Here is a 12,819-nt window from a genome sequence, read left to right as displayed (position 1 = left end):
CAAATTACAAAACCTGACACAATCCAGTGACCTTGGTGTGCATTTTTAATGTTTCATACATTTGTTCTGTTTTTTTGTTGTTTTTTTTAGTTCTCATTGGGCAAAATCTTCACATGGGAAAGAAAAGTTTCGGAACCGCCCTAAAACATTTGCTCTGCAATGACCAATCATCAAATAATTTTAAAAACTCAAACTTGAGTATACATATACTGCGTACCAAATTATGTTGATTTGCCAAAATAGAACAGCACAGCTAGCAACGTAAACTGTCTTGTTTTTACTTAGTTTCGTACATCCCTTAAATTACCGTAACACCGACTACCTTTTCCAGCAAACACAGCTTTGAATAAACTGTTCCTCACTGAAATAAGTCTGCTGCTTACAAACATGTACATCATTTTGTTACATTAGGTTTTTGTGAGACAATTTATTGTTTTTATATCATTATCAAAGAACTAGGTAACACCTCTGCCTAGTGACCTATGCCCTGAAACGTTTGGTGTACTCGCTCTCCCTTGAATGTATTTCCCCATCTCTCTTTTTATAATCATTACTTGGAGGAAAATATGGTTTGAAAAGATACATATGTCATTGTTTCTAAGTCTAAGCTTACTACCTTCATTCAAAGTGCTTGTTCAATACATCACTGACAATGGTGGTACCCTGAAAATGGCTTACCCCCATTAAATTGCACATCAAAGGGCTCTCTGGCAATCAGGCAATTTATCCAATTACATCACTTTGTTTATCCCATCAAGAGGCAGCAAAGCAATGTCAATAGGAAGGACGCAAACAAAACCCTTATGGAGCCTCATCCGAAATCTGGTCAATGAGGGAGGCTAGCTCAGCAGGTTTTCAGTGATATGTCACATTCTAAAGATTCCATAACAATCAAGATCACAGAGGGAACAAAAGATTTTCAAGACTATTGTAAAAGGTATCCTGTGAAAAGAAACTATTGACAGGCCACAACAGGAAGCTTACAGCCATTGTGTTTCAGTCAACATTTCCCTCTTGTTCTGCCTGACCTTGCTGGCTTCTAAATTATCTGAATTACATTTACAGGCATGAAATGTCCCGTCATTCCTGAAGAAAAATCTCTTTTTTGAGTGGACACCCCGAGCCACAACTCTAGGAATGGTTCTCTGCAACTCTCTATTTAACTATTGGATTTTTTTGTGCAGTTTATAATGAACACAAAGTAAGTGGAGATAAAACTTGTACTGGGCTAAAGTTTAGACATTTGCTTTTTTTATACAGTCATTATTAAGATTTAGCACGGTCACTCAGGTTTGCCGTTATACGCTAGCACCTGTGTTGTACTGTAATCAGTCTACAGTGGTATTATGGTACTTAATAAGTAGTTTAACTTTTATGTCTCCATGAAGAGCTTACAACAAACGAGTGTCATAGGCAGACTTGGCGGACGTGGGGGAAATGTTTCCAAAGCTACACGTTTCACTGTATAGTTTTAATTCCCAACTATTACCCAATGGCAGCTTTAGAAGAATGGCGAATGGAGCAAGATGTCTAAATGTCCCAATGCAAATACTTACTGAAGAAGCAATTTGTTAACAACAAGGGTTCCTTATGCCATCAAAATGGTCAACCATGGTTCTGTGCATTTAAGTATTCCGATAGAGTGCGACACTAACATTGACAATCCTAGTCACCATTTAACATGGCTATCCTGAAGAGAGTAACGTAGGTTTGACATACCCTTCCGTGTAAAGGCAAACACTCATCCAAATGACTATCGAAATTCCAGGAATCCAAAGGTAGTTCCACCTCCCCCAGGAAAGTGTTCCGCCCGAATCGGTCATGGTGCCAGACAGACAGTTGTAGAGTCCTCATAACCAGCAGGGGTTCGGTGATTACATACTGCCCAGAATCAAAACACATTACAAGGATATAAAATCGAATTTAATGACAAAGAAAAGCATGACATTTTGCAAAGCAAGCAAAAACAACCATGTGTCCATGAAGCAGACAACATTCCGTTAGTACAATTAAGGAATCTTCGACCATTTTCTTTAAAAGTTGTAAAGGGATCTCTAAAATCAGGGTGATGCTAAATTGTTGAACACTGGTTCTCGAGAAACCTTACTAAATTCTTTCCGCAATTTCTTCAAAATGTAGGGCATTCAGAACATTGTGGAATCCGACCTGAAAAACGCCTTCCCAGCTAAAAAGATGTTTCCAAATCTTTCTCCATTGTGCTCACTAATTCATATTGACTTTATATTATCTGGGACTGCACTAATCTCCGCTGAAGTCTCCAGCCCTTTCTCCTCGCTTCTCCAACCCATCTTTCTGCACAGACATTCTCCTTCCCCCAATGTGTTTGTCCCTCAATTTTCCTTTATATAAAGTGAATCACCCCTCTTCCAAACGGCAAGGCTCCTGTCCTCTCTCATCCTAATTTCACTTAATACCTGCATTCACACAGTTTTACCTCATCCTCTATCTTTTCTTTTTTATACCCCCCGCACCCCAACTCTTTCTGCCAGATTGGCTTAACTTCCTATCCTCTGTGTCCTGCTTCCTCCTGGCTCTAATCGGATGCTCTGGTTGTGACAGAAACAAAAGATAGACTAACACAACATTTACTTTGCTTTTCTTCCTTTGGCTTCTTTTGAACTCTCCAATTTCCGGACTTAAAAAAGTTTAAAGCATTGCAGCAGTTTTTTTTATTAAATATAGAATTTGAAACAAAATATACTCCAGGCACAGGAATTTATACCATAAGCGGTTTTTCAATTGAAATTTATTTTTTATCCTAAACAAAGTTTGACAATTGGTCACCAGTCTCGAGTTCCAAGACGGTTATAGTTTCTGTCCATAAAATCAGGAAGTGCCAAGGTAAGCCCCATGAATTACTCCTCCCATGATCCAAGATTTCTTACTTCAAGATTATCCAACGCAAATGTATAATACATTTTAATTTTAAGACTTCAGAAGTGGACTGAGATGCTCCCAACTACTCCATCCATTTTTACCAAAATTATGTTATGTTATCACGTTTTTTTTAAAGCGCACAGCTGCCTCAGCAAAGAGCCTTCCCAGCGCTGAAGCAGAACATGGAGGCTGGTAACCAGAAGGCGGCACTAGAGTGAAGGGAAAAGATGAGTTTTGATGGCCTTACGGGAGGCAAGGTAGTTGTACATGGCACGAATGGAAAACGGCAAAGCGTATCAGAGATTGGCAGCAAGTAAATGGAAGGAGCGCCTGCCCGCCCGAGAATGTTGTCCAATTGAGGGAAGTTGGCACAAGAGAGAATAGAATGAGAGCAAGTTTGACAAAATGCCAGGAGAGGAGGATTTCAGAATTTTGAACGCAGTACAGAGTACCTTGAATTCCACTCGGCTGGCAACAGGCAGCTAATGTAGCCGGCGAATTGCCCTGAAGGTGGGGCAGGTTCTAGGGAGGCCCAGAAGGGTTCTAGCTGCAGCATTTTAAACTCGATGAAGTCTCGGGGTTTTGGTCTTATTTACCCATAAATAAAGTGCATTGGCATAGTCCAGTCTTGACAAGATGGAGGCCTGAATAATCATCTGCCTGATGGACGGGTCAAAAAACCCGAGCTCCGGTAGTATGCAAAAGCAAATCCCTGCAACTTTCTTAGTTTGAGACTGAAAAAGAGGGCCAAATCTACCCAGACACCTAGATCTTTCACCACCTGCTTAGGGGTAGGTGCACAGCCCAGTATAGCCAGCCACCACCATTCTCCCCACAGCTCTCAATCTTTTCCTACCAGCAGAACCTCTGACTTGCTGGATTTCAGTTGGAGACAGTTGGCAGTCATCCACTCGGCGACAACCGTAAGATAGTCCTGAAACTTAGATGCTGCCCCCTACGGTGTCGTCCGAGAGAGCGACTACCAACTCTGTATCATCGGCATATGATACAATAGTAAGCCCTCTGCTTCTCGCTAGGACCGCCAGAGGTTGAACATAGAGGTTAAAAGCATGGGGCTCAACGCAGAGCCCTGTGGAACCCCTTGCTTGTTAGAATGGAATGTAGAGGGGCCACAACCTGGAAGGTCCTGTTGGAAAGAAAAGAAGCAAACCAATCCAGGGCAGAGCCCACTACACCTGCCTCCTCCAGCCTAAGCAGCAGGATCTGATGAGAGACCGTATCAAATGCGGCACTGAGGTTTAAAAGAATCAGAGCAGACGTACCTCCCTCATCTACAGTAAGCCTACGATGCTTGATGACAGCTAGGAGAGTAGACTCAGTGCTGTGACCTGAGTGAAAACCATTCTGAGAAATGTCCAGGCAGTTGTTCTCTTCTAGAAATCTAGTAAGGATAGATTTGATATGGGTCTCGGTGATCTTGGCGATCCACAGGAGGAGTGAGATTGGGCGAAAATTTTCCAGTTTGGCTGCATCCAGGGAATGTTTAAGCAGAGGGCCCACCCTGGCTTACTTCCAAGTGCTGGGAACAACCGCTCTAGACAAGGATATGTTAATCACCTGGCTCAAATTACTCCAGGCGTTTGCGCCTTGATTCTAGATTTCATTACTAAATCTGTACCCAACACTCTTGCTAGAAGTCATGTTTGTGCATTTTTTTATAACTTTTAAAGACTCCTTGTGCCTTCTAATCTTATCCCTCCCTCCTTTAAACTCATGCACCCTAGTTTCCGATTATGTTTAAATCACAAAATGGTATTCCGTGATCTATCATCGCCCTCTCCCATCTTTTTTTACGAGGCTACACAGATTTAAGTCTTTGCATCTATCGTCACACTGACTGATGTATGTACGCCACCTCTAAATTCTGAATTAAATAGCTTTATATTCTTTTGGACATGGACACGCCACAAATAAACTTGCTACTTAAACTATTCGAGGCACTGCCATTCTAAACAATGGTAATATTCATTAGCAGTTTTTCATCCAGGTTTTTCGCTGTGAGGCCTTAGTGAGTTCTAAATCTCAAGTGGTATACTGACATGCACTCCTTGTACAAGGTATTTTTCGGCTTACCTTCAGGACTTCATTGAAGAGAGGGTTGACAGTGTTGCGCTTAATTGCAGTTTTGCGTTTTGCTTGCCTTGACTTATCTGGCAGAAGATAAGATTTGACGTATCTGTAATAAAATTGAAAAACGACAGTGGCTGAAATTATCTGTTGTCTCCTGAAGCAACGGAGAAATGCAGGTATTTATTGTAGGAACAATGGATATAATGCCAATTTATTGCAAGTACACGTTCACAAGATGTACATATTTGACACCTAAATGAATGTTTATTTATTTAATGGCTGTTAGAACTCATTCATCAATTGGTATGTGCAGACAAGCAAAATTGGTATTGTGTATTTTCAAAAAACCACTACGCAAATAAGAAGCAGTGCAGCACCTATTTCCACATAAAACAAATAGCCTACCTTTTACGTGTACATGACTCCACTTGTCATACAATTCTAGGGAATCACCAAGAAAAAGTCAAAGACGTTCCTGCTCTGTTCAGAATAAAATGTGACCTTTATTAAAAAAAAGTTCCTAAAGAACATGGGCTCCTAGCAATTTCTTGCACTTGTAAAGTGCTGATGTAAGCCTGGTGTGGACCGGCAGCTTATTTGTCAGGTCAGGTGAGCTAGGAGAGCAAATAGGTCGAAGTAGGATAGAGCACATGGAGGTTTAGGAACACAAAAAAACTGCCAAAGAGAAGAAGCATATGGAGAATCTAGAGCATACAAACAAGGTGGAGCAAGTAAGTGAACACATTTGAAAACAACACAGAAAATAACAAGCATTGGCACAGCTAATAGGTCTCGCCCTTGGGACCTGATGCAGTACATTATCCTGTTAATAATCCGGCCACACAATCTTACGCCCTATGAGGCTTAAGGAAGCGATCCCTGTGTGTCATGGACAGAAACATGCTTTGTAATGTACTGTGGTAACACTGGGCTGCAGAAGTTAGTGCAGACTATCATGCTCGCTGCAATAGGCTCGACCTAAACAGGCATTTCAACCGGGTCAAATTGGTGGGAGGCTGACATACTAGAGAATATCTAACTATTTCCACATCTACCAACATTTGCGCATTTCAGCCGGGTGACTTCGGTGACAGACCGGCAGAACATTTCCTTCTATTACTCAATGGACTCGTGCTCAGTTGAACAAACTAGGAAGGATGTCGGGCAGAGATGGAAGTCTGCGATTCGAATCCCTTCCCGAGCTCCCGCAGCAGGTGCTGTACAGACCGAGCCACCTTGGCCGAAGAAAAAGGCAACTTTACGGAGATGTTTGACGAGCGGCCCAGGTGACACTAAAATCTCAATGGATTCCGCTGTTTCCGTGTTTCGACGGCATTCACTAAAGTAACAGGTGATAAATTTGAAAACTGGAAAATGCTAAACAGCTAGATTGACTTCCAGAAAACACTGTAAGAATCACTGTGAGAATCAGCGAGCCCGCTGCTTCTCCGACAACCCACAGTGCCCTAGAGAGTTTCAAATGTTTATTAGAAGCCTAGAGAGTTTCTAACGTTTATTAGGAGCTAGCCCCTCTATCCGCGCCTTACCCCTACCACCTCCCACGCACCCCATCCAGCTTCTCACGCTGGGAAGTGGTTCCGATAACTTCTCCATAGAGGCTTTCCTCCTGATGTGCATCAGTGGAAAGAAACGAAACAATCTCAAATAAAGATTAAGAGGCCGGTTGAAGTGGCACAGCCTATTGCACAAGAAGGAAGAGACAACATAACCATACCAGACAGGCTCAGCCTTCCATCTTTACTAGGTTGGGAAACTTGGAGGTTTTTATATACTCGTAAAAAAAACATTGGTGCTTGGAAGAGTGCATTTGATTTGATGCCTTAAGATGCAGATGTTTTATACAAAAAGCTATATTTAAATACGTAAATGATTATTATTAGTGATAAAAATAATGATAACAATTAATAATATTTAATTGTGTGTTTTTCTCTCGTACTGGGAGAAGGCGGATACGTCAACATGTCCTGTTGCAGGGAGCTCAAACCTCTTGGGTGCAGTCTCTAGATAAAGTTTAATTCACTACAATAAGCCCCTGGAGCCCCCAGGCTATGGGACAAATACCATTTACCCCGCATGAGCAGCAATCTCTCCTGGGTCCTCTCGAGGAACGACTCGCCCTGACCCTCATGCCCCTCAGATCGGCCGAGGATGCGGTCTATGAAGTAAGGCGTCAGCAGGTGCACGGGGCCTCCCTGCTGAGAGCCGGGACCCTGGGGTCTCTCCACCGGACCCAGGACTCCCTCCGCTGCAGAGGGGCTGAAGGTGGTCTGCATGGCGTTGTTGAGGCAAGAGATCTCACTGACCCGCACACTGTGATCTGTCACCTCACAACATGCTCACGACCCATCTCCTGGGGCATTTCCATTGGCCCCCTACACTATCTTCTTAAGCCGGTTATTAGCATTTCATTGCGGCGTTGTTGCCAGCCGCGGGGTGGGGGCTGCCAGCAGCTAAACTGCACAAGCCACTTTTCAAAAGATGGGGGAGGGGCCATGGAGGGGCCAGTGGAGGTAGAATGAATCCACAAACTTGAAAGTCACATGACATATTGTCAATATGTGATATTGTTTACAAAAAGTAAGAAGGAACAAACGGGTGGCGTATGAATGAACTGGGATTACAACTCCCCCCACCCCTATGCGAAAAGCGATCAAGTGTGAGGACGAGTTATTTGTATGTATAGCGCACACAGCCCGCCCCTCGAGGCTACTTACCGCTTGTGTGTGGCCTCTGTGCAATGCGAGCGAACGCGTATTTTTTCTTTCGAACGTGTAGGACAGAGTGATGTATTTTAGATTAAATGTGCATTTGCTTTTGTGTGTTTATGGTATGAGGGCTGCCCACTAACAAGGGGAGATCAATAGTAATGGAAATGTCATTTTCCAGAAAATCCCCAAGTGTATCTGGTGAAACTGTAAAACGGCCCTGCAAGAGGGGGAGGAGAGACTGCATGTGAACTAAGTGCCCATGCTGATTAAAAACAGATGGTTCCTGCGCGCCCCTGCTGGCTCCCGAGAGGAAAATGCTCTGAGAGTAAACCTTTGAAAAGAATCTGGGACATCCACAAGCCTTTGGCCAATTGCGTATTTAAGCCAGACGCAAAGGCCAATAGCGTGTGAGCACAACATGCACGTGCTTTAAAGAAAAATTAAGTGATTCCAGGAGGTCGATTTCCTAGGTAGCGCATGCGCGCTGCCATAGGCTGGACCTAAAAACTAAATTGATGAAGAACAGATGGACAATATGAGTGGTGCTCCCATGAGGTTAGGGTTTAAAAAGTGTTTGCCACACTGTGCATGATTGGTATTTTTGGGAGATTTTGGCAATTTAGAATTTAGGGAGATTTTTGCAATCTTCTAAATCCACCAAACAAACTGACAGAACTGTGTAAGGGAACTCTCCTGATGACACAAAGGAGAACGCCTTTACCTACTGTCCCTTCCTCCAGATTCCTGGAACCGAAACAGATAACAATTTCTATTTCTTTGGGCTGTGAATGGGTGTGTTGGAGGGTGCCCCATGATGAAACAGAAGAACCATTACCTTCTGGATTAGCTTCCACTGATGGGATTCTGCAGTAGAATTGCTTGGGCCTTCTGCAGTGGTCTTTACTTCTGCTATTGCGCTTGCAGGAAATATGAGGTTTTAGGGGCCCACATGCACAGCTCCTTGGCCTCCTGACGGAAGCAGAGACTGGCCGCCTGATTGCCTGAGGGCATAAAACAGCACCGTGCCCCTCTTTATCGGGACCAAAAAAACACAATTGATGGATGGAATGCAGAACAAATCAAATCAAAACATTCACCTCCAGTCAAGATATATGGATTAAATCCATCATTTGTTTGCTCACCATGCTACCCCAGTTGAGACCTGACATATGCAAATCAGTCTTGACCCTGTGCCTCATGGGAACAGTCCAGCCCGAACTGCTAAGCCAGGTCCTCCCTGGACCGGAAACAAGCATCATAGGACCGGTTTCGGGGTTACACCCCTCTTCAGCCAGGATAACTTGAATCCAGTGGCACAGTGAGCCCGGGATCCAAGGCTGGGCATACCCGGCACACTTAGAGCGAGGAAGCAAAAGACACACAATTGATGGAAGGAATGCAGAAAAAAAACATTCACCCCCAATCAAGAGATCTGGGTTAGAACCATCATTCTTTTGCTCACCATGCCACCCCAGTTTAGACCTGGCCATATGCAAATCAGCCTTGACCCTGTGCCTCATGGGAACAGTCCAGCTTGAACTGCTAGGCCAGGCCCTCGTTGGACCGGAAACAAGCATCCTAGGATCAGTTTAGGGGTTTCCCCCCCTCTTCAGCCAGGATAGCTTGAATCCAGTGGCACGGTGAACCCGGGACCCACGTCTGGGCATACCCGGCGCACTTAGGGTGAGGAAGCAAAAAACACACAATTGATGGACGGAATGCAGAACAAATCAAAACATTCACCTCCAGTCAAGAGATCTGGGTTAAATCTATCATTCTTTTGCTCACCATGCCACCCCAGTTTAGATCTGGCCATATGCAAATCAGGCTTGACCCTGTGCGTCATGGGAACAGTCCAGCCCGAACTACCAGGCCAGGTCCTCCCTGGACTGGAATGAAGCATCCTGGAACCGGTTTTGGGCTTTCAGCCCTCGTCAGCCAAGATAGCTCGACTCCAGTAGCATGGAGAGCACAGTACCCACATCTGGGCATACCCGTCCCACTCAGGGTGAGAAATGCAAAAAGAACAATTGTTGGACAGAATGCAGAACAATGTCATACATTAACCCCAGTACAGAGATCTGGGCCTAAATCCATCGTTTTTTGCTCACGAAGGTCACTTCCTTCAATTGCAAGGAGATGCAGTTATATTTGACTGTAGGATTGTTCTATGAGAAAGGCATAGTACTGGTATTCACGAGAATATAGAGTAAAGGTTATTTTACCTTTATGTGATGTGCTGTCTATTTAGCCATTGATTAGGAGGTGCAAATTTATTTGTCACACCACAGTGACTGCACAGCTTCTTAGCCCAAAAATATAGAAAACCCAAATATTTGGGAATCGAGCCACATCTTTCTCCGTCCCTCATAGAAAGTAGACTCCATGTTGGTCTATTTATCACTGTGGACTTCGGATATTTTTCAGATTTTCCGCTATCCTTACTTCACTGAATAGTCCTTTTAACAAATCCTCCTCGATTCACACTTGCTTTGCACTGGACCATACTCTGTACTTTCATTTGGATAGAAAAGGGCTTAGTTTTCTGCTGCCAAGGATTAATTTGCATTCTGCGTCATTCTGATTGAAATTGGTTACCGATATCCTTTCCTTTCTGTAATGATTCTTAAGCTTTAATAAACCTTGCATCTTGAAATCTTGTCCTGTGTGTGGAATATGCTGTGTGTATTTTCTTGTGGGGATTTTTCAATGTGGGTTCCTCTGGGCTATATAGTAGCTTACGTTTAGGGCTCTTGTCTTTAAAGACTGGCACACAACTCCGATCCATCCACCAGCCATTTTGATATACAAAGCGCTGGCAGTAGGGAATGCCTAAACTAAGGTCTTCATGCTAGATTCAACAGTCAATTGCTGATTTCATGCGCTCTGCACAGCACACAGGTTGCACCAGTTTCCACCCACCTGTGTCCATTTTAAGTGTAGCTCTTAAAGCAGATTGTGCATCCTAAAAATGTAGAAGGGGATGATCATGACAGGATGACATGTGGCTCAGTGATATCAATCAAGTAGCTTTCAGCCTGTTCAGACATAGCCTGGGTCAAGGACTGCACCCTGTGCTAAACCTGTGAATTTTCCAGGATCATGAATCTAGCTGAGCTCCCAGGAAGATTACACCTTCTGTGATTGTTCTCCAATTAGAAATGTTAACGTTTGTCCTTGGAACAGCGGCAGACAGGTTTGCACAGCTTTCTATGTTTGGCTCACAAAGGCATTCTGGGAAGCTGAGTCATTTAAATGTGAGAAGGCCTGGACCACTACCAGCACAAGCATGCAATGACTAGCGCTAGATTTGAGGTATTGTTTGGAGCCCAAAAAAATAGAACTTTGGTGGCATGTCATTTTGCTGCAAAGGTGGGAACACCTAACACTCAACCGAGAAGCAGTGTTAGCACGCTGACCTCCCCACCTGGTATGTACTATGTATAACATTTGAAGAGCCAGTGGTTTAGGAGATAGTTTTCAGTCAACGTCACAGTGTGTCCTGAGGAAAGGAAACAGACATATTTACAATCAAATGTCCTCCCGCTCCAGCGCACTATAGGAGATGCACCTCACTCTGCCACATGAAAGTCTCATGGTGAGTGAAAAAGCATTGACGCCTCTTGTTTTTAAGGGTCCTTTTGACTGGTCTGCTTCCTTTTAGGGTTGTTTTTGGCTGACCTGAAGCTCTGTTGCTCTTTCTGTAAGTACTCCAGGAAGTGGCTGATAGAGGGAGGCATATGTAGGAGGAAACAGACCCCAGCCTCTGGGGTCTTGGAGAGAAATGTGTCACCTCGCTCTAGTACCTTCCACTGGCTTTTGCTATAAATGTGTCTACCATCTGTACAACCTCTTTGCTAAACATGATATTCTTTAATCATATTAACAAATAAGCGTCAGACAGTTTATTTGCAATTCGAACAATGTTCCAGAAAAGGATGCTCGTGTCCTACGCAGGTGGGGCAGTTGATACACTGTGGTTTGGGATAAAATCTGGTGCTGGTTACTGAGTGGAATTTGGCACTTCATTGCTTGCCAAGTTACTGGTGGATCAAAGTATAGTGCCGGTAAGTTTTGGAATTGGCTGGTGGCTTCCAGATAAGAGTATCCATCATTATGTTGGTAATACTGGACAAATTGACACTATGACTAACCCACTGCCCATGATCAGCTTTATTTATACATTGAGCTTATCCAGTCAATCAAACACTGTAAATTTAAAAACGGTTGTAAGTTGGGATGACGGGTGGCAGGGCAGGCGACTTGGACGTTGAGGATCTCATTGGGACAGCATTGAGCGGTGCAGCAAAACGTGGCCTATGAAAGTAGCCCAGAGGTACTGCCTGCTTATTATATTTAGTGCACATGGAGCACAAAGCCAGTCAGTTGTGCGTCTCAAAAAAAGTAAGATTATACATTCCCTTCTCATTATGTCTCACTCTCCGAGACAACTTCCAAGCCCCCTGTGAATACACATGGATTACCCGAAGCAGACTACAACCATCTATTGAGGCCCCATGTGGGTGCTCAATGTTTGCACTAAGCGTATTATCTGGGGAGGGTCCCTAAATAAGGCCAAAGGTAATGATTTATTGGTAGCGCTCAGTCTCTCCTCCACACACTCGATTTTGATATTCATAGCGTCCATAGCAGTGGTCAGAAAGCTAGTAATGGTGCCAGTTATTACACGTTCCTTGTTTGGCACAGTTGGGGCGGTCTTTGGTATAAGGTCGGAGCTGAGAAGAAAATCAATTTTCAGAAACCAAAATCTTCCGACTATTGCGTCAAACTAAAGTGAATGACTAGTTCGTCAATACAATTCAGTTCACCATGGCCCAAGACCTTACATTGAAAGCGGATTATCTTTTTACAACGCTCAATGCAGCCAGAGGCTGTCCTGAGCGAAGGATCCCGTTGCCTCAGTCGGATCCGGTCATGATCCTTTGGGAAGGCGCGCACTGCAGAAAAAACAGATTCTGTTTAGAACTGAAGGTTGCAGCAAAACATGTTCGGACTTAGTATCATTAATTCAGCTGAAAAATAGTAAGGAGCAAGTGGATAAAACAGTTTAGACAATAACATATTTGCATTCAGCTCTCCA

The 12,819-nt window shown here is 43.7% G+C and overlaps 1 protein-coding gene across 3 annotated transcripts in view; it reads right to left on the bottom strand.

The window, feature by feature from the left end:
- Positions 1-12,819, bottom strand: part of SYTL4 (synaptotagmin like 4) — a 640,358-nt gene that overhangs the window by 55,025 nt on the left and 572,514 nt on the right. For all 3 annotated transcript variants that reach the window (XM_086918791.1, XM_086918790.1, XM_086918792.1), the window contains 2 exons: positions 4,993-5,095; positions 1,720-1,881 (listed from right to left, as the gene is read on the bottom strand). In XM_086918791.1, the coding sequence (XP_086774917.1) occupies positions 1,720-1,881; positions 4,993-5,095 (265 nt within the window). The remainder of the gene's footprint in view (positions 1-1,719; positions 1,882-4,992; positions 5,096-12,819) is intronic.

This window comes from Lissotriton vulgaris, chromosome 4_1, assembly GCF_964263255.1.
Source record: "Lissotriton vulgaris chromosome 4_1, aLisVul1.2, whole genome shotgun sequence".
In the NCBI taxonomy this organism is placed as follows: Eukaryota; Metazoa; Chordata; class Amphibia; order Caudata; family Salamandridae; genus Lissotriton; species Lissotriton vulgaris.
The sequence above is the reverse complement of the archived record's forward strand: the minus strand, read 5'-3'. Positions and strand labels throughout refer to the sequence as shown.